This window comes from Harpia harpyja, chromosome 7, assembly GCF_026419915.1.
Source record: "Harpia harpyja isolate bHarHar1 chromosome 7, bHarHar1 primary haplotype, whole genome shotgun sequence".
NCBI classification, from domain to species: Eukaryota; Metazoa; Chordata; class Aves; order Accipitriformes; family Accipitridae; genus Harpia; species Harpia harpyja.
The window spans coordinates 50,078,006-50,100,364 of NC_068946.1; the positions used below are offsets into that span (position 1 = coordinate 50,078,006).

Consider the following 22,359-nt stretch of genomic DNA (forward strand, 5'->3'; position numbering starts at 1 on the left):
ACTCGAGAGTTGTTCATATTAAAATCTCGTAAAACACATCTGAAATAAGTGGTTTGGGTCCAGGCTATGGTACAGGAAGAAAAAAGGTGGGTCTTTATCACATAAAGTAGAAATGTTGTTAGCAGGGGCCTGCAACACAAGAGCCTGGAAGCTTTTATTTTGGAGGAAGGGTTGCAGGATATCAGCCTTCCCTCCCCCACACCAAGTACTGTGCATCTTGGGGTCAGAGACCTAAATATTACAGGTGTTCTGTGCTGCTTCTGATTCCTGTTTAAAGGAGGTTTAATTAAGTATCACACTCTGTTCAAATGTGAAGGCATAGACCTGGGGCCATTTCTGTTATTTTTTTAATAACTTGGGATACATAATTCAAAAAATAATGTATATGAAATAAACGAAAGGGGGGGAAAAATCCATACAGTAGCTGCAATAGAACAGACTAACTTGTCTTAAACCCATTGAGAAGGAGTAGAGCTTCTCGGGGCTGCTCTCAGATAAACTTGAAGAGACCTGCATCATCCAAGGGGAGAGGGTGAAGCAAGAATAGATGAAAGGTCAAGTTTAGAATCCTTATGCAGATAGGAACAAGCAATTTTACTTTTGTCTTTAAGAAATCAATAGTACGTGGGGAGAAAAGAGACAGTTACCATGGAAATTTTTTTTCTTTTGTATTTTAAAGTTGGTAAGCAAACACCACAATGATGGGGAGCCACCTCTAAGGCAAGATGCCAAGTTGCAGTAGTACAAGCACTAGGTTTCTTTTCTAGGTGCTACAGACTTTTTTAATAAAAACCAAAACAAACCCTTTAGCAAGTGGAGACTTCACAGTTTACGAAGTTCCATGTGTGACTGTTTATGGGATCTTTTGGATAATTTTCCATACTTATATGCAAAAAGAGCCAAGCCCAACACTCCAACTGCTGAAAGAGCAAAAAGCACATACAGTGCTATTTCTGCACTTTGTGCTGTTAAATCTAATCCCAAAAAGCGCACACTGTCAGCCAGTCCTGGTGTGGTGTCTGTTGGTGTCACTGTCCCTGGGAAAACAATAAGAAAGTATTAGTACACAGCCTGGGGTGAACTCTTTCGTGCGTGTGTGTGCATTGCTGCTTGCTGCCTCTACAAGGCTTTCACTATTGCTATTCTGTACTCTGGCAGTAGCTGTAATTCTGTGGGATCAGTGACTGACACAATTTTAGCTCAAAGTAAAGGCACAGCTGAGGCCGATGATAGTGCAATTCTTGACACTCCAGGAGAGGTGAGTATTCTCTGGCAGCCATGGTCATCTCCAGAACCCCACACTAACAACAGTTGGTGTTCCATGTACTCCTCTAGTTCAGAAAATGTAAGTAAGTGACAAAAGAGCATTTCCAAAGGCTTACCCAAAACACTGATTCATATAAAGTATTCAAAGTTGTTTAGAAAAAATGGTGTGGGAATACTGAATGTGTGTGGTTTGGAAAATGTCTTGGGCAGTTCTGTTAATCAGAGAAAAGTAGAATGGAGTAACTTTGCTGCATTTTGGAGACAGGTGTGTATCAAGGTGCTATCACACAAAATTTAGTTGTTGTTCTGGTTTTGCATATAGAAGTGACATGATTCCACGTGACTGTCTTCAGTCATAACAAAGACTGATGATTAATCAGTGCACTACTGGAGCCCTTAAAAAGAATATTGCAGAAAATGTTGGTGTCTTTGAAGACCATAGATGATGGAAATCTTTCAGGATTAGAATTGGATGCACGCACGCACACACAAAACCACAATTTCTGCTGCATCGCTTACCTTCAGGCTCCAGTTCCAGACAGGGATGTGGGCCCGTTGCTGGGTCTGGAAACCCGTTGCAGTTTATGATCTGCGAGTAATACCTGGCAGAGGCTTTGGGGCGCCGTGGCAAGTTGGGGTCTGTGAAATTCACATCATAGAACCCAAACCTTTCATCAAAGCCCACTGCCCACTCGAAGTTGTCCATCAGCGTCCACGCGGTGTAGCCTCGTAAGTCGACGCCATCGAGCACAACAGCTGTGACCAGGACCAGAGGGAACAGGTTAGTTGTGCAGCCAGGTGACGGGAGGTGTCAGCGCTAGGCCAGCAGTGGCACAAAGATGCTCAGGGACACTACACAGCAGCAGGGTGCTGAGCGCAGTGAGGTTACTGCCACTTTGGTCTCACTGGTTTTTGCCGTCTCCCCTGCTCCCAGTTCTCTTGCATGTTACCTTAGCTCAGTTGCTTTGGGGTAGTTCACCTGCCAAGTTACAGCTAACGAGCAACCAGGGTAGCTCAGTCAGCCTGCCAGTATTGGAGGCTGCTTTCCTCTGCTCCAAGAATCAAAGCTTTTGTCCAATAAACAAAGGTTTAGGAACAGAGAAGACAAGCCATCGATAATGCAAACAGTGTTTCAAATGTGGGGCCTTGCTGCTAAAAGGCAGTAAACGACCACTTTCTGAACATCTGGCTGCCAGTTCCCAGTACCTCAGAGAAGCAAACTGAAAAAAAGCCCTTCCCTGATGTTGCCTGACACTGCTGTAATTGAAACCACTTTGGGGTTTGGTTTTTTCCTGTTTTTTAAAAAGATGCAGTTTTTAGACACAGCAGTAGTCAAAATAGGTTTTCATCAGGTAGTAGTACCTGCTCTTGCCAGATGCAGCTATACAAGGAAGCTGCAGTTACCCTGCTAAACCCAGGGTTTGTTCTTCCTTTAGCTCACCTTTCCCTGCAAAGCCGTGGCTATCCATGGGCAGTTTCTGCTAAACCCAAAGGCTCTCAGAAGTGGATACAGAGTAAACCCATGTGAGTGTGTAACTGGCAAGTGTGATGGCAGTGGTCTTTCAGCTCTTCGCAACTTGCTTTATACATGTCAGTCTTCTGGCAAGACGCTGCTGCTCTCTAGAGATGTGGATGATCAGATTTAAATAATCATTCCTACCTTTCAGTGCTTCGTTAACGTAGCTTCGATAGTAATGCATTCGCCAAGTGTCATTCAAGTCTAAGGCTCCCCTTTCTGAGATCCCATTTTCAGTCACGTAAATCGGAGGGTTGTTGTACTCTTCCTTTATCCATCTCAGGATCTTTCGGAAACCAAAGGGTGTCACCTTTAGCCAGAGGGAACCGGAGTTCAGCCAGCTGCGGTCAGCTACTGAAGCTACACCCCTGCAGAGGAGGACACACTGATCAAGGGACCAGTCCCAAGTGCCTGCCGCTCTGCCTGGCACCCCATTGCTGCAGGGCTGAGAAATAAGGTGCTGAGCAATGCAGGAAACCGAACCAGCGGTGACATTGGGGCAAGCTGGCGAAAGCACAGCAGGCTGAGGGGGTGCTGGTGCTCACAAGCCTCTAGAAAACACTTCTCATACTTTGCTTTACAATCGTATTATGCTTAAATCAACTATGGCTGAGGATGTGATGTTAGCTCCAGATCTTTGTACTTTGACACCATTTCTACTGTTCAACATACATATAATGCAGTGCTTGAGCACACAAAATTGCCATTTACACCTACGTACAGGAATGCAAGACTGAGCCCAGTGTCCCGCTATGGGGCTAAACCACAGGGGCTGGGATGCAGCAGCAGCAAAAGGAAGTTATAATAATTTCATATATTCTCTGTGGAAACGTTTCAGAAAACAGCCTATGTTCACCCCCATGCGTGATCCCACCGCTACCTTAATTCTCATCAGAAAAACTAGTAAGGTCCTATTGTTTACCTTTTGAAGCTGGGGAAAGAAATTGGTATCCAAATAAAAATCTTGACTTACTTCTGTATACTTAACCATGAAGTGATTTAGCTATTTAGGCTTTGAACTTACATTTACCCAATGTGGAGAGGGAACTAACAACTGTTCAACAGCAAATGGAGCAGTATCCATAAACCAGGATAATCTAGCAGTTCAAACTGCAGATTGGGGGCAGGTAATACAGTAAATAATACTGTATACAGCTGATCCCAAACCTTTGGGAGACTCAAAAGTGCAGATTCCTTCCTTTAGCAGATCCTCTAATTTTCTTTGTCCTGTTTTAAACATTCACATTTGTCATCAGGTTTGTTAAAAAAAAAAAAAAAAAAAAAAAAAAGGGCTGTTGCTGGACTTTTGTGAAAATAACAGCACCACAAGGTACTCTTTGGGGATATTTTCCCTAGTATTGGTTGCAACAGCTTAAAATACCTGTCTCACCTTTATTTCCTATCAGTTTACACTGCTCAGTTGGCCCAGACTCCAGGTGTGCGTATTTTACTTGACCAATAATTTACATTCATCTCTTACCTATCAGAGTCATACGACTGAACACCAGCAGGATAATTTACGTTGTATGTTAAAACTGTAGTATAATGATTTAGACCAAAGTAGTCATAGGTGCCTTTAATTCTTTGCTTTTCACTTTCAGTAAATTCTGGAAGTCTGCAATAGAAAACAGAGAAAAGCATAAACCCCTCAAAATGTAAGTCTTCTCAGGATTTCCCCTTCTTTTGCTTCTACCCCTCCCCAGTCCTGTTGTATAAACTAAGCTTTTGCTAGAACATGCAATTCATGGCGCCTGCTCTACCGTTCTCCGAGAGGAACAGACCTTTCACTGACCAGAAGAGAGACACCTGATGGCTAGAGGTCCTGCTCATGGTCAAACGAGATGTTTGACCATCATCCTGCTTTATAAGACAAGAAACAGTGCATGCCTAGTGAGGAATGCATTGGGAGGAACCAGCGACAATCATCATTTTGGTTGTCATGTACTCACCACACCCCTATGGAGACCCAGAGCTGCGGTGTTTGCCAGTGACCTGTCTCAGCCCACCGTCCTGCAAGAGCATGACCAGCTCTGACAGAGGGAAGCATGAACTGGTGCCTCCTAGCAGCCAGTGACATCCAGGGGGTCCTGTCCCTGCTCAGGGGAGCTCTCACAAGCCCCCTCAAAACACCGTACTACCGCTTGCACGCACTGAAGGTGCAGCCAGCCGTCTGTGCTAAGATGTGCTTCACAGGAGCAGGGGAGCAGGCATCCGCTACAAGAAGAGCTCTTCTCTGCTTGGCAGTAGTAGTACTTGGTAGGTCATGGCAGAGGCTAATACAGCGTTGTCTCATAAACTCTGGCTTCGACCCAGGAAACAATAAAAACTTCTGCGCTTTCTCCCTGAGATCCACACTTTGAACACACTCCATGTGTAATGCTGGTTATCCCTGGTACCAGCACCACAAGCACAAGGGAAGGTACCGTGATCCTTCTGGAAGAACATGGGAAAACCCAGGAGAAACTGGGAACGAGGCTCTGTGTGTGTGTGGACTCTACTATTTAATCCCAAAATGCTCAGTTCCCTTCAGAAGGGAAGCCTCCTCAGAGAAGAACACCCCTGTTTGGGATCTGCAGCCCTACACAGTCTACACAGAGTAAGAAACGGAGTCAGGGACATGCAGCGTACCCTGGAACAAGGAGCGAGGTTTCAGCTCTCTCTTAGCCAGAAGAGGAAGAAGGTTCTTCTGGGAATTAGGTCCCTACTAGGCAAGCCCTGCTGAAAATGCAGCCAGTGCTCCTGGCAATTTGGTGGTGCTTGAAAGTTTGCAGTCTTAGACTGAGGACAGGACTTCTTCAAGAGATTGAGATGCTTGGGCACGTTATCTCATAAAGCAACAGGCGTGACTTTGCTCTCTTATTAATGGCAGCAATTGCCAAAGAAATAACATGTCAAAAAAAGTGCCTAAGAATGCAAGTGTTTTAGGCACATACAAAAGCATAACTCGAATCCTGAAGAGACCTGCCTTTGCTGCAGAGCACACACCGCCTCTTCCACCATCTCCCTCATTTCAAAACAAGTGGTCTTTCACATTTTCAGAGAGGAATGATCAGGAACAGCCCCAGTTCTAATATACCCCATTAAATTGCTATTAAAGTGAATAGGGGAAAAAGTGCTTTCCTTATATGTGCCTCGAAAGGGAGAGAAAAGGAAAAACATTCATGATGGAGCACTGCTACCACAATAACATTAAGAATAATTAATGGTAATGGAAAATAAGAAATGTAATTCAGAGGGACCAATGAGTTCTCAGTGCTCGAGTTCAGTACACAGTTTTAAGAAGAGTTAAAACACATTTACCATGGCTGTCAGGTAAAGCACTGTGTCTAATGCAGAACATTTACTATGTCACTCTGAGCTGCCAACTTACGACCCCAAAGATAGGTTACATTAGTAAATTTAGTTTGCAAGAGAGGTGAAGACAGGGAACAGGCAAAATGTACACTAGAGTTTTTCTGTGAGGATACAGTAAGATTTTTATAGTAACATCGCAATAGAATCATTGAAATTTACCACTTCTATCAGAAAAGCAGGTTTCAGCACAGCAAGTGCCTGGGCTCTTACCGGGACCGGTTCAGACCCTGAGCCAGACTGCGTTCCCGAATCCTCGTTTTCATCACTTCATTATAATCACCATTTTTGAAAATGGGATGAGCAAACCAACCTAGAAGAAACTAAGCCAGGAAATAAGGGAGAAGGATAAATTATGTATCAAAACAAGGCATTTAACCATTTCTCCTTCATTTGCTGCTTTATAGCTAGTACCTGAATTTATAGTGAACAGGCACATGGAGATAGCCAGGGATGCCCATATAATGGCAGTAAATTTAATAAGCTTTTGTCACTGCAACCATATTTTGTCTCATTTCTGTTGCATACTTGATCAGCCAAAAGAGGGTGATATATTTTCTCGCGGTGATGCCTCTGGCTCATCCTTTTCTTTCAGTGAGATGCTGACCTGGGTTCTGGGCATCTCCAGCACCCAGAGAGAGGGTGCCAGCATGAACAAACCCTGGGGCAGCAGGGAGAGCTGTGACCAGGTGTCTCTGTACCTGCAAGTATTGTCTGGCAGCATCGATGTCCTCCTGGTTGTGTGGGTTCCTTGGTTCTGCCCAGTCAGAGTTGATGGTGATAGAGATTAATCCTCCTTGTTTTGCCCGGTAGGTCTCATTGTAGAGGTGCCAGACTTCTGCGTGGGCCCTTATTAAGTTGTGCCCCACCACGTAGGGGGCTCGCCCTGGCCGAACAGAGATGCCTGCAGAGACAGTGAGAGCACAAGCAGTGGAGCAGCAGTTCCCAGCTTTCTTATCAGCTCCTTCCCAGATTAACACAACACCCGGGACACCCAGAACTGCCCGCTATGAATAAACGTGCAGTACCTGGTGTCCTTGGGCCCAGCCCTGGGCTGAAATCACTGCTTCAACAGAGACAGCTGAAGGTGCAGCTGCAGTGGGCAGGCTGTGCAGGACCCCATGTTGCCCCTTCCTCCCCCTGCAGCGGGACACAGGCTGGTTCAGCTTTCTGCCTGGGCAGGGCTGCCAGCATGGACAGCAGAAAGCTGCGTGTTCAGGCCAGCTCCCATCCCTCTCCTTCCTTTGCTTCTACCCTACAGATGAGCTTAGCCCTCCTCCAGCCCTAACCCTTCTCCACAGTCCCCGGAGCTGGTCTAGAAATGGGGTCTGCTCCAGACAGCAAGTGTAATCCCGAGGTTGCAGAGGAGGGGTGGATTAGAGGAGTGGAAGAAGGAGGATGGGTCTTGGAGGGGACAGGCAAAGTGAAAGAAGGACCTGTTCACCACATCACAGCAGTCCAAACCCCATTTATCCCCACCATGCCGTCTTCCTTGCTCTACCTTTGAAAGCCCCTAGCATCTACTCTGCTGCAGCATAAAACAGAGTTGTGTCTACAGTGCCGTGAAGGCTCTGAGGTTATGTGTTACCTGTCTGAGCAGTCTTACCTGGAGCAGCTGTGCCAACGCCATAGCCACAATATGCAGTGTTGTAGGGTTCATTGAGGGTTATCCAAAATTTCACTTTATCTCCCAGTCTCTGGAAAAGGACCTCAGCGTATTCCTTAAACCTCTGAATGATAGTATCATTCTCCCACCCACCGACATTCTGCAGTGCCTGTGGGAGGTCCCAATGATAGAGAGTTACCTGTGGGGAAAGACAGCAAGAGAAAGGACTCGACCAGTCACTCTGACTTTTGGAAATAGTGAACATTTATTCATTTATGAACATAAATAAACTATGCTTTGATCTGCAGCTACCTGTTCCTTAATGGTGTTTGAGTTTGTAGTGATCACTCGTGCACTCAAATAAAATAGCTTTTTGCCAGTGTTTCAGTTTCTTTAGGACATGGAGAAATGACTCAAACTCTAGGGACTGCCTGATAGTGAAGATGAAGCTTTTACCAAAAACCACCACAACCTTGTGATAGCAAGGAACTGGTCAGTGAAGAACTGCTGCGCCTGCACTGACTCTGAGATGAAATACAGTCCAATAGAACATCCATTCGGGCTGGTACATCTGTTGAACCAGTCTAGAGCAATGCCATGAAGGCACAGGTTTGCTCAGGCATGATCCGATGCTTGTGTAGATATTCCTGCATTGCCCCCTGTATGGTGTGTGTACACATGTATGCAGCGTTTGGTGCAGCCATGTGCATTCCCAACATGTACCAGCGTGGTTTGGGGAGGACAGGGACAGCCGGCAGTGGGGAAGCCACAGGTATAAGCATAAAAAAGCTACAGGTGTCCACGTCTATGGGGACAGGTCAGATTCACTCGATAGTGCTGAAAGAGCTGATTGATGCAGTGGTGAGGTCACTGTCTTTTTATGTGACAAACCATGCTAATCAGTGGAGCTTCCTGACTCCTGGGAAAACAGTAATGTTACACCCATCTCCAAGAAAGGCAAGAAGGAGGATCCTGGGAACTACAGGTTGGTCAGCCTCACCTCAGTCTCTGGAAAGATCACTGCGTAGGTCCTTGTGGAGTCCACTTCCAAGCACATGAGGGACAAGAAGGTAATTGCAAACAGCCAACAATAAGGTTACTGTGATCTTTCTGGGTAGTAATTTCTAACGTATCACTATATTCCCAGTTCATTTTGTTATGCAAAAACTGTGTTTCTTTGCAGACCACAATGAAAAACAATTTCTCTGTGAAGAAAGGTGTGGATGGAAACACACACATGTGGTCTGATCATCAGACTTGGTTTCTGCTATTTTTTAGTTACCTGAAAGTTACTGTTTTTAGTTACCTGAGGCATAATGTTAGCGGCCAGAAGAGCGTCGATAAGCCTTTCATAGTAGTTCAGTCCCATTTCATTGATGTAGCTGGTGGTCCCATCTGGGAGAATGCGGGACCAGGAGATTGAAAAGCGATAGTGAGACACCTTGAGGCTTTTCAGCATTTCCACATCCTCCTCAATCTTGTGGTAGCTGTCACAAGCTACATCTCCAGTGTCATCATTGCTGATTTTCAAGGGAGTGTGAGAAAATTGGTCCCAAATGCTAAGTCCTTTCCCATCTGCTCTCCATCCTCCCTCAATCTGTAATTGAAGATGAGGGCCGAATTGTTAGTAAACCCCAAATTTAGGTCTTGGCCTAGCAAAGAATTCAGCCTGTTAGTCTTTGTGGCAGCACACCATATTTTGACTTATCAGCTTAAGACTAGAAATAGCAATGGTTTTGCCGTACCAGACTAGTAAGACCTCTTGGGCCTCAAGGCAAGATGTATTAGCAAAGTACAATGTCACAGAACAAGCATTGTTTCAGTTCACCTGCTGCTCCATGTTGGCTGGCTCTTGTGAAGCCCATGCTGCTGTCTCAATTCCTGTGGTATAACCATGCCCTTAAATATCTCCAAGTTCCTCCCTTTTGCAGCAGTTTTTACACTAACTCTCAATTACAGTAAAACCTAATGTTACAAAAGCTGCAAGTGTCTCATCCAAAATGAATTAACTGTCCACAAATACTTTAAGAGTCCGTCTTGGTTTCCTAACCTGATATGCTGAAGTTGCTACACTCCACCAAAAGTTCTTTGGAAACTCTCCGTGTAAAAATTCATTTTCTTTTGGCAGTGGAATACCATTATTACGGATGATTTCTGCATAGTACACAGCAGAGTGCTTTGGGGTTCTTGGCCTGTTGGGATTGTCAAAATCAACCTGGTGCAATCCAAATCTTGGATCGTAACCATTCAACCATTCAAAGGTATCCATAAAAGACCAAGCGTTGTATCCTCTCAGGTTCACACCATCCAACTTGTAAGCTGAAAGACCAGAAACAAACGGAAGAGCATCAGTGGTATAGTCACACCTTAAAAGAACCACAAGGAATTCACATGCAAGCACATACACACTTCTAGCTTCATAAAGCTGGCACTGGTCAACTAAGATCATTAAGAGACTCTTCATATTTGGAGGATACAAAGTACAAATAGCCATGCAAAAGAGATGATAAAAAGAAACACTATGTTTATATTGTGTTCAGAATATTTAAAGACTGATATTAATCACTTTTAAAAACTACTCTTCAGAGGAATAAAGTAACCAGAAATCTAGAGAGGAGACACACACCACCAACAGAACAAAAGCAAACACTGGTACCTTTTAAAGCTTCATCAATGTATGTTTTGTAGTAAAATATTCTGGCATTGTCATCAATATCTGATTTGGTCTTTATCCCCACCCCATTCTCAATTATGTATATTGGGGGATTTCCATATTCTTCTTTGATCCAGTTCAGTAGCCTCCTCAGCCCCCAGGCCACAGCCCGATGGTCAGTAATAGCTGAGGAAGGCCAGGAGCTGTCAACCTTTGTTAAAACTTCCTGGTCGTACATGTAGGAGAAGGGCCTCAACCGGGTTGTTGCATGGGTTACAATTTTGGAGGTGTAGGTGTTGAAGCAGAAAACATCTGCCGTGCCCCTGATGTATTCACGCTCCTCCGCTGTGAAAACCGGTAGGCGAGACGATGGCAGGTTCTGGAGCTCACTCCTGTTCCCAACTTTCCACTTCATGACCTCAGGGTAGTCCCCATTTTTGAAAATCGGGTGTGTAAACCACCCCACCAAAAACTGCAGGTACCTGTCTGCAGCTGCTATGTCCCTGGGGTCGCTCGGTGTCTTCGGCTCAACCCAGTCAATGTTGGGACACAGAGCAATGACCCCTCCCTGACTCGCTCTGTATTTGTCATCATATGTGTGGTAGACCATGGCGTGAGCTTTCAGTAAGATGTGGGCAACCCTGTAGGGAGCACTGCCAGGGTCATTGACATTGGGTGGAAATGCCCCAACGCCATAGCCAAACCAGGCAATGACTTGGGGTTCATTGAACGTAATCCAGAACTTCACCCTGTCCCCAAAGGTCTGGAAGCAGAAGTCCGCAAAACTATCAAACAGGTCAATCAGCGCACTGCTCTCCCAGCCACCAATGTCCTGGAGAGCTTGTGGCAGGTCCCAGTGGTAGAGAGTGACGATTGGAGTGATGTTGTTTGCTACCAGTCCATCAATGAGACGGTTATAGTAGTCGACTCCATGGCTGTTTATTGAGTTGTTCCTTCCACTGGGGAAAATTCGAGACCAGGACAGGGAGAAACCATAGTTCTTTACCCCTAAGGCTCTCAGCAGGTAAATATCTTCCTCCACCTTGTTGTAGCTATCACAAGCTATATCTCCAGTATCATCATTCTTTATATTCCCTGGGACATGGGTGAAGTTATCCCAAATGCTGGGTCCTTTGCCATCTGCATCCCAACCTCCCTCTACCTGGTAGGCAGAAGACGACACACCCCATGTAAAGTCCTCTGGGAATGTCCCATAAAAGTACGCATCCCTTTCAAAGTCTGTTTGAGATGAAAACTTCTGCCAGACAACCTTTGCCTTGGAGGGAACTTCTGATGCTGGTAAATTCGGCAACTTGGATGGCACAGGTAGGTCAAACACCACTGGTGTAGAAGATCTGTCTAAGACTTTGGATGGGAAACCATTTTTTTCAATAACACTGGAATAGAAATAAGCAGATGCCTTGGGAGTCCTTGGTCTGTTGCTGTCTTCGAAATTCACATGATGTAGCCCAAATTTTAGGCTGTACCCCATCGGGCCTTCAAAGCCATCAACCAGGGACTGAGCAATATAGGACCGAACATCAACTGTGTCTAGTTTTACCGCTGTCACAGAAACAGTACAAGACACTGTTATTCATTTGAACATTTTCTGAACCCTGCACAGCACAACATAAGCACCACAACTGAGGGTAACAGTGTGATAAACCAAACATCTATGAATGGTCTTTTAGGCAAAAAAAAACCCCAAACAATTAGAATATCTGGCAAGTAAACCAGTCAGCACAGGAGATGGTCAAATGCTTAGTGATAAAAATGCATGAGAAAAGAAGTACTAGTCAAGAGATATTTGAGTACAGGGCACTTGTGCCACTGGTATCCCTTTCCTTGTGTTCTTGTTTTCAAGCACAATAGCACAATTCATCAATTTAGGTATATGGTGCACTTTTAGATTTAACACTATAGTTAAACTGAAACATTACATGTATTTAGTGCTTGCCTATCTTCCCTGAGCACAAGGGAGTTTCTTTTAGCAGAACAGCGCATACAATACCAGCAGAGGCAAGTCCAGCATCCTTCCTCACATTGCCTACAAAAAAGCACTAAATCTCTCCCATTCCAGAAAAGTTCACTTCCCATATGCAGTCCATCTTCTTTACTTCTGCTGAGGCATAACAGCAATGCTAAATTGTGTTTTCTGTAGCTCTTTTAACATTTCTATCAGTATGTTGAGAACTAGGTCAAGAAGATCAAATGCTGTACGCTGATCACCAACCTATTTAATACACTATATTTAATAAAGTTTTCCTGACAGTATTGATTTGTGTATCTCAAGAGAGTATCAGTCAAATCTCTATTTGAAATCTCAAATCTCTATACCTGTCCAGAACTTGTCACTGATATTATTTTTACGTCAATTTATACACAGTTTGCAAAGATACAAGCATACCTTGAACCTTGCTCAAAACAATTGAAGTATAAATATCTCCCTAAAAATTCTAACCTGAAACAGTACAGATGCTGTCAGTTAGATCTGCTTAATCAGTAAAGACATCATTCAATCCTGTTCTATGAGATCTCGGTAGGCAGGAGCCTGCCTGCAGGCAAATCATCTTCAGGGAAGCTGAATTACAAAAACACTGTTCTCACAGAGGGACTGACATTAGGGTCCAGGCTACATTTATCTGTATATATGAAAAAACTATTCCCATATCTAAACAGAATGGAGAGTTCCATATCTGGACACAAGATAGGCTGAAGTATATGAAGTCACACTACATACACAATAGGTAACTGACCTCATACCACTATGCCAGTGGTGATGTTTTAAAGTTAACCACCATGGAAGTGATAGAATAACTAGCTGCCATTATTAAAAACCCATAAAATTAAAATTTCTCCATACCTTTTAGAGCCTCATTGATGTACCGTCGGAAATAATCCACTCGCAGAGTGTCATTAATAAGATCCCCTGCGTCTCCTGTCGGCATACCGTTTCCTGCTATGTAAATTGGGATCTTTGTACCTGTATATTCCTGGGATACAAACTTCAGCAGCCTTCTTAATCCCCAAGGGACCACGTGGATCCAAGAAGAGGCAGTCTGTGACCAAGAAGGATCTACATGCAAGGAGAAGTTCCCGATGCTCTCGTAGCTTGGTGTGCAGGTCCCGTTAGTCACAGCACTGACCAGGCGGGAAGTGTAATGGGAAAGACCAAAAAAATCTGCAGTCCCTTTCACCCAGGACTTCTCCTCTTCTGTAAACAGAGGCAGCTGTGCAACCGTTGTGGAGCACTGCTGGTTTACTTCCTGGATCTGAGCCTTCAGGATATCTGGGTAATCACCATTAACAAATATAGGGTGAGCAAACCAGCCAAGCATGAACTGCAGGTACCTCTCAGATGCCCTCACATCCTCAGAGTTGGTTGGAGTCTTGGGTTCAGCCCAATCCGAGTTCAGCACCAGCCCCACTTTTCCCAGTTGCTGAGAGCGGTATTTGTCATTATACAGGTGCCAGACCTTGGCGTGAGCCTTGAGAATTGTGTGAGCCACCTGGGGGCAGAAAGCAGAGAAATACGTGTCACACTGCTTTGCACAAGAACTCTTCAGCATTGCGATTATTGCCATGTGAGAATGTTGTCTCCATCCAAAAGAAGAAACCTTGACAAAACAAATAATCATAGCCAGAGTGCAGCAGGTCTTGGATTAAGCAGAAGAATCTGGCTATTCGTCAACACCAGCTTTCAGAATAGAAAAACAAAACAGAGTCATCTAGCACCCGATAACTATGCCATTTTTTGCAAGTATCATAAATCCAACAAGCAAATAGTTATCTCAGAGGCCGCATTAGGCTTGAACATAGTTAAAGTACAGAACCATCAGAGGAAAAAAACCACAACAATGGCAGCTGCAGGATCCTAGTTATTCCTGTGTCCCTACCTTGTAAGATGCTACTCCTGGGTCAGTGATTCCTGGAGGATGCTCTCCGGTGCCATAGCCAGCATAGCTGATAACCCAAGGCTCATGGAAAGTAATCCAGATCTTGACCCGATCCCCAAAAGTAGCAAAGCAGAAGTCTGCATAGTTTACAAAAGCATCTATAATACTGTCATTCTGCCAGCCACCAAGAACCTGAAGAGCTTGTGGGAGGTCCCAGTGGAACAAAGTCACCATGGGCTCAATGTTAGACTCTAGCAACCGGTTAATTAATTGGTTGTAATAATCCACACCCTTGGAGTTGATGGTCTCATTGGTGCCAGCAGGGAAAATTCTAGGCCAGGATACAGAAAATTTGTACAGTTGGGGATGAAGACCCCTAAGTAGGTAAACGTCATAGCTGGTTTTATAGTAGCTGTCACATGCCACGTCTGCTGTTTGGTTCATGTAGACATGACCTGCATGTCCAAACTGATCCCAGATGCTCTCTCCTTTCCCATCCTCTGCCCAAGCTCCTTCAATGTTAAAGGCACCTGTGGATGTGCCCCAGAGAAAACCACTTGGGAAAACATCTTGCAGAAAAGAATCCCTCTCCAATTCAGACTGTTTAGCAAACATTTCCCAAACTGTTTGATAGGACGAGCGAGGGGCAAGAACAGCATCTGGGTTCTCCTGTAGAGTATTTGTTTTGCTGGAAATAGAAAAAAAAGAAGTTAATATCTCCAGGGTGGATGCCCGTGCCACAGAACTTGTGAATACAGAGGACAGAAGAATCGTTTGCTTCCCATTCAGCTGACATAGGCCACTTAGGGTATAGTTCCTTTGTCACCTGATCAGTCCAATCTACTGCCATCCTGCTAGCAGATGAAGGTGGAGTGCAATGAACTAACTGCAGAGCAGCTTGAGAGCTATATATCTAATGCATTTCTTTGCAGGTAGATTGTCATAATTCATTACAGCTAGGTCAAAGGTGCAAACAAAATCCTTGCAGTGTGTAGCATTTTCACTTGCCACAACTGCTCTCATGAGTTTCCATGGGATAAGCTAAAACTAATCAATCCTGCTTCTGTAATCCTTAGCATCTCCCTGCACAATGATATCTACGTTTCTGTAGGCACAATTGGCTTCTCTCCTAGGAAAGTCTCTGTTTTATTTTATTTTATTAATTTATTTTTAACTGTTTTGCCTTTGAAAAGAACAGAAGCCTTGGAAAAAGTACAAAAATACTTGTTAGTATTGGCTTGAAGGTGCAATCTGGGTAACCAAGGATGAGTGAGTGGAAGAGGATTACATTGCCTGTAATAGCAGGATAGAGGATTGCCTGTAATAGCAAGAGACTGGGCTCAGCAGAAAGGCATTCCTTTCCAGTCCTCTCAGCAACTAACAGCAGACTTTACCACTAACACTGTCTTGTGTCTGCCTGCACACAGGTTTCTAGAGGACACCATTTTATTACAGTATCTGATTTAAAGGACAAAACCTGTACCTTAAAACATGAGATGATGAGAAGTCCAAGAACTCATTAACATCATACCCAATCGTACGTGTCTCTTCTTTATTAATAGCTGAAAACAAAGGGTAAGTGATGGACTTAGTCACAACTTAGATGCCATGGACTGCTTGACACTACTACATAGAATTACACCTTTAGAAACAAGCATGCTTTTCATAACTAATAGCTATTTTTCTCCGATCAAATATTTGGGTTTTTATTAGATATTTACAATTTCATGTTAAAAAATGATCATAGAATCATTTAGGTTGGGAAAGACCTTTAAGTTGAGTCCAGCCATCAACCTAACACTGCCAAGTCCACCAATAAACCATCTCCCTAAGTGCCATATCTACATGTCTTTTAAATACCTCCAGGGATGGTGATTCAACCACTTCCCTGGGCAGCCTGCTCCAATGCTTGATAACCCTTTGCGTGAAGAAATTCTTCCTAATATCCAATCTAAACCTCCCCTGGTGCAACTTCAGCCTGATGAAAATTATGAAAAGCTTTGGGGAAGATTTCCTGCTTCCCATCCCTCAACACTCACCATCCACCCTTAATTTTCCAAGAAGGCTATGAAAGAAACCATAAAGTTATTTCATGTAATAGCAGCGGTCTGGACTGGACAATTTTGAACATCCTCTATAATTTGCCATGCAGAGCTTAGCTAAAAATTCTCCTCCTTCTTGAAATATGTCACTCACCTGCGACAATGGCAGCTACTGGTATGAAAGGATTCTTTTCCATGGAACCACAATCAAGGAACTTGAGACTAAAAACCAAGATCTCTATGTCCTTCCAGACATTCTGCAAAACCAAAAGTCAGAGACTTGTATGAAAAGAAGCATCAGCCAGCTAGTAAAACCATGCTCTTGGCATTTGTTGCTTTTAACACAGAATAGGAAGCACCTAGAAGACTGAGAATCGGTGATAAAGTTCTTCAAAGTTAAATTCATAAATCAACAGAGTAAGCATTAAATACCACGCACTATTCTTCTCTGATCCAAAAAAAGCCCAATGCAAATCAAAGCATAAACCCCAGAAACTTTCAGTGTTCGACTTCTCATTGAAAAGGCACAAGGAAGTATGTCCTTTTTTGAAAGTTTACTTGGTAAGAATTTGTTGCCATAAATGTTTGACCCACTTCAGATTTTTAGAGTAATTGCAGCATGCTGGGACCCTAAAGAGAATGAGTCACATGGGCAGCTCCTTATTCTGCTACTCAGTTGCTGTATGACTCTCATCTTAGATACTTTAAGAGTGCAATTCACTACCAGAGGTTTAATAGCAGGTACTAGCCTATAGCACTGCTGACATTGTTGCTGCCATGCAATCTAATCCTTTCACAAACTCATCCTCATTAACATTTCTAGCACTGCCTCTACTGAGGAGGAGTTGCAAAGTTTGGTAGTACCATTGCAGAACCCATGCTAGAATAAAACAATGTCTTTTAGTGTATAGGTATTAGCCTAACAGCTTATCAAGCACTTAGGATGTGAGAGAGAAGGTTTTTCAGTCCTGGACAAAAGAATTATGCCATTCCAGTCGTTAATGCATCAATAATGAGCATTGACCAAGATGATCCTTCCCAGCACTTTCGAACACCTGTTTTTAAGTTAGAATAACAACAGAGAAGTGAGAACTATGCAGCTGTTTCCTAGTGTAGCTGTTGTCTGAGTTCTTGCAGCAAATCAGAACTGTTTAGACATGCATCAAGAAACATGAAATTCCCCTTCTATTTACAGTCTGTTGTCTGCTGCTATAATTTTAACACTGTGCATAATGTTACCTGGAATTCTTTCAATTTCTTGTAAAAATCTGTTTCATTTCCACAACAGTACTGAAGGCTGAGAGACAGAAAGTCTACCGAATCCTGGAAACCAGAAAAGGAAAAGAATCATCCTGGAGTAAAATGTATTTTTTGCAGGTATTACATGAAAAATATATAAAATTGTGAAATGTTTGATAAAGATACATTGCTGGAGTAAGAAGCCATACAGCTATAGGGGAGCTCTGGACAATATAATGAGTACAAACTGGATACTGTATGGGAAGATGCATTTTGTATCTCTCCTTCTAAAGAAAGTAAAAATTAAACAGCTAAATTAAATTCTAGGAGTATTTTATGAATTTAATATTAATGATTTATGGTTGATTTTTTAATTAGTAAGACTGTCTATGATTAATCAGAGAAACCTTTGCAACTATGTGGTTCAGGTAGGCCTTATCAATAATCCTTTGGGGAAAGTTCACTTCAGAAATCTTTAATCATTCCAAACTACAAGCGTTAGCCCACTACAAGTCATCAGGTTCAAGGGAATAGATCGTATTCTTTTATTAAACCAGCCGATGAAGTTGGAAAAAACCTGATAAGCTTTCAGTTTATTTTTCAGTCCAAGGTTTTCTTCTAGTTTAGTCAGCTCATCTGATACAACATCTTTCCTCTCCCTACAAACCACACCTTGCTTATATCCTTGAAGTGCCATGCCTACAACATCGCTTACCCTATTACTAAGCTTTGAAGGATTGTGAATACAAGCAAAAAACCTGCACTGTCATTTGTTCACTGTATCCTACATCAACATCCTCTAGGTGAAGACAACTACTAACAGAGAGTTTGGTCTTTACAGAAAGGATATTATCGTCTTTGTAGAAATTATGTTCTCCTTGTGTTGTGCCATCCCCATGCAACTAGATCACTTTTGGCACAGCTCAGTCTGTGTTTTAACATTATAAGCAGATTTTTTAAATAGCAGTTATTTGAAATAAAGTATCTATTTCTTTGGTGGTGCACTAAGTAGACTTGCAAAGAAAATGACAATGGGTACACTTTTTGCAGACACCTTGTCATTTAAGCATGTATATTGCTAAAATTGCCAATTATGAGAGCAAATATCCCTATATATCTTAATCAGAGATTACTTGTCGAGAAAGGATGCTGAAGTAATTTTTAAAATCAGCGAGCTTCACATGGTCAGACTAATCAAATAAGTAAAATTTACCAAATTGGTCAATTGGTCAACTTGCTGAAATTGTATTTAACTTGCAATAAGTCACTTGATCCCGTACATAAAAATCAAATTAAATCAAATCAAATTTACATAATTTTGGAAATAATTTCTATTAAAGTGTTACCTGAAGAGAAACTGAAAGCAATTCTGAAGAAGCGCTATCCAAGGCATGACCCATTCCTAAAGCAATGGACAGTTTTCCACCTTGAAAAAAAAAAGAGGCAGTCTATTGGTAGTATGTTAAGGACAAATAAAAAATTTCAGTTCACTGCAGTTATTTTAAAAACAGTTGGAAATTTCTGAGGACGTGGAACATCAGACAGTGCCCTAAGTAGCTGAGTTCAGAATACCCAGTAGGATTTCAATGGAGAGTTGAAGAAGGTAGAAATTCAAAGGCAGAGTTCAAGGAGTCTTTGTCAATAAATCCTTGTCTTATCATGACAGCTCATGAACATCTTAGCACTGTTGCTTGCAGGAAGGTGGATCTGAATACAGCTGTCCAGTGGGTGCCCTTCCACTCCATGCATAATTATAAGTAATATCTTTAATTTTCATGCCTTTGTGGTGGTTCTACAGTGGCTATTTTTTAAAATCTGTTCTGTGCTGGATGCTGCTGAGGTGCTGGGACGCCGGCAATTTGGGGGGACAGGTTATGTGGGAGGGAAGCTGGGCAACTTCTAAAGAGTGAACTGTACTGCAAAGTGGTTTTGACAAATGCAGGAATTAAAAATAAATTAATTAATTAAAAATTTGAAAAAAACAGGACTCAGCCAGCTCTACTGATTGTCTGCTTGGGAGAAAGAAATTCCAAACCCAAAGAAGGCAGACCCATGAGGACAGCTGCTTAGAAAATCCTGAGTACCCATCTTAGAAGAGGTGAAATTCTCTTGCTCTGCGTAACACAGGTAGAGTTAAGATTTAATTACTTAAAAATCCCAGTGTCTGCAATGAGTAAAGTCAAACAAAGGACACTGTAGACTTCCTCACACTATTACTATGTCTCAGGAGACTTCTTGTGCCTTGTTTCTTCATGGTTTGAGGTACATTTCAGGAATTTTTTAGTCTTTCCTCTGTGGGTCAGGAAGAGGTACACAAAAGTATATTATTATCTACAAATAGCTTGATTATTATGATTTTGTCACTGTACACAGAAACAAATAGAATAAGACTGGATTTGAGTAATTTTAAAGTAATTTGTAACTGATAGAGATAATTAATTTTCATTTTATGCAAAAAAGTAAATATTTTGTTTCATGTTAGTTTATTTAACTTTTTGAAGTTAAATAAAATCATTTCACTTTGATTAAATGAGAAATGTCATTTTAAACCATGATCAGTTTTGTTTAAGTGGATTTTTTAAATACATTTGCAAAGATTTCCACGCTTTGGGTGGAAGGCTGATGGTTGAATTTGACCTGATTCTTCAGCTAGATCTGGATCTCCAAAGCTGTATTCCTTGGGAACAGATCATGCCTGAATGAAAAAGCCTGCACCCATCACAAATAAGAGATTATAGCACAGGCACTGACTGATGGCATAATCTTCCTCTCTTAGCTGAAATGGTAGCAATTGCAATCTGTTTTCAATGACTTTGAAAGAAGGAATAAGGCTTTGAAAATGAGATGACTGAGCAGGAATCAAAAGATTCTTCCTAAGTCTTATTCCCACTTTTATTATACAATACATTTAAGGTTTGGTATATGAACACTATGAGACTACATTTCATCAGGGGCACCTGCTGGTCTTTAAATTAAGAGCACAGGGATAACAGCCCTTAGAGAAAAAGCATATAAAAGTATTATAATTACTTTTGAAGTACTAGTTTCTGATGGTTAAATTAACCACAGGCTATTTAATATTTCCCTGATGCTTAAAAAACTAAATATAAATATGCACACATACACATATATATTATCCCCAACTATTTTGACTATCATTTCAAGTAAAATGCGATTACCAATGAATTATAAAACAATTATCAAAATAAGGGATTTGAGGGAACCTGTTACTCAAGGATTTCTATATAATTCTGAGAGCACTGACAGCATATTCACACGGAGATTGCATATAGCCATTGCCATTTAATCCCATCACAAAATATTTGTGAAAAAGCTGTATTAAAAAAATCCCTCTCCCCATTCTCCTCACCTGCTGGTGAGTATTTCTCATGGTAGACAGTGTAAGCTCTTTCATGAGCGGCAGCTAAGGCCTGGGCTTGGTACTGGGGGTCATCGTAAGGCAGGCTTCTCAGGACCTCCGGCAGGTCGCTGAAGGTGAGCCACACATCAACCAGGTCCCCAAAAACACGGAAGCTGAACTCTGCGTATTCCACAAAAAGGTCAGCGAAAGCGTTGGCTTTCCTACCCGTGGCCTGCATGGCCACAGCGCCAGGGACACGCTGGTGATGCAGAACTACCACTGGCCTGAGGTCTGCAGCAACCAGGGTCTCGAGCAGCTCCTGGTAGCACTCCACTTGGGCTTCATCTGGCTTCCTGGCATCCGCCTTCGGCAGAATGCATGCCCACGGCAGGAAGACTTTGTAATGCGTCACCCCAATCTCACGAAGGTGGGAGAAGTACTGGGACAGCTCAGGAGCCACGAGATCTTGTTGGCACAGGTAATCATGGGCTTCAGCCACGGCAGGGCCCTGATCTTCCTTGGGTAGGACTTGGTTCTGCAGATGCAATCTATTTACTAACTCGCTGGGTAGAGGTCCAGCAATGGCGATAAAATTCTGAGCGAATTCCCCATTTATCCCAAGGCTGGGAGAGACTAACAGAAAGAAGATGACTGGCTTACAAAACAGCTCCATTTCTGCCCCTGCTTCAGAGACAGTTATTACACCCTACTTATATTACAGTATAAGTAATATTTAACTGAAATTATCTATTACACAGATAAATGTTCCCAGAACTACCTGACACTAGAATGATAACAAATCAGGACTTCCAATCAACAGATCAACAAACAAGTGGATGAATACAAAAACCACTGTCAAGCAATTAGCTGGAGAAAGGTCATGTAGAAACATTTTGAGATGTTCAGGTTCCCCTTTACGCTTGAACGTCAACTGACATTTGCTGATACTGCCTCCTTTTCAGAGGCAGATAAAATAAGTAGACAATGCCTTTCATCTCCTCTTGGCCTTTTTTGGCTTAAGAGGAATCCCAGCACAGATCTCGAGGCAGAACATAACAAGAGTAGAGTTATCTGCATTCCTGGGGCTGGGTGCCACCACAGCTCAGAGTGTGCAGGACAGCAAGAGGCATGCTTGCACTCTAATTCTTGGATGCATAAAGGAAATCTGAGATGTGGCACCTTACCCACTTAGAAAAGTGGTTGTTATGTGAATTCAGGCAACAGCAACAATGTGCGTCCTCATGCCCGATAACATCAAGGAATTTGAATATCATTTTATTGCTTTCCAAAGTACTCCTTCCTTCAGCCTTGAAAACACATGCTTTCTCAGCAGGGTGGACACATAGATTGCCTACCTGAACTGCTGCAGTGAGGAGATAACTCGACTTTTCTACATTCAAATACAGCAAAACTGAAGAGATGAGAACAT

The 22,359-nt window shown here is 42.7% G+C and overlaps 1 protein-coding gene across 1 annotated transcript; it reads right to left on the reverse strand.

Annotated features, from left to right (window-relative positions):
- Positions 1-653: 653 nt before the first annotated feature.
- LCT (lactase) lies at positions 654-21,603 on the reverse strand. The gene is made up of 17 exons (XM_052792207.1): positions 20,940-21,603; positions 18,916-18,995; positions 17,570-17,653; positions 16,485-16,587; positions 15,772-15,850; positions 14,289-14,976; positions 13,256-13,901; positions 10,396-11,955; positions 9,790-10,058; positions 9,046-9,336; positions 7,740-7,938; positions 6,835-7,037; positions 6,347-6,456; positions 4,263-4,397; positions 2,927-3,150; positions 1,786-2,022; positions 654-1,031 (listed from the first exon to the last, which is right to left on the reverse strand). The coding sequence occupies exons 1-17, from the start codon at positions 21,601-21,603 to the stop codon at positions 823-825; spliced, it is 5,781 nt and encodes a 1,926-aa protein (XP_052648167.1). The 3' UTR covers positions 654-822.
- Positions 21,604-22,359: the final 756 nt, after the last annotated feature.

Bases quoted from the DNA above. Each gene is read 5' to 3' on its own strand.
- LCT (XM_052792207.1), bottom strand. From the start codon at position 21,603: ATGGAGCTGTTTTGTAAGCCAGTCATCTTCTTTCTGTTAGTCTCTCCC. The intron at 6,457-6,834 runs GTACAGAGACAC...TTCCTGGCTTAG, and splicing joins CTGCCAGACAATACTTGCAG to TTTCTTCTAGGTTGGTTTGC. The intron at 3,151-4,262 runs GTAAGAGATGAA...CCTCCTCTGCAG, and splicing joins CAGTCGTATGACTCTGATAG to GGGTGTAGCTTCAGTAGCTG.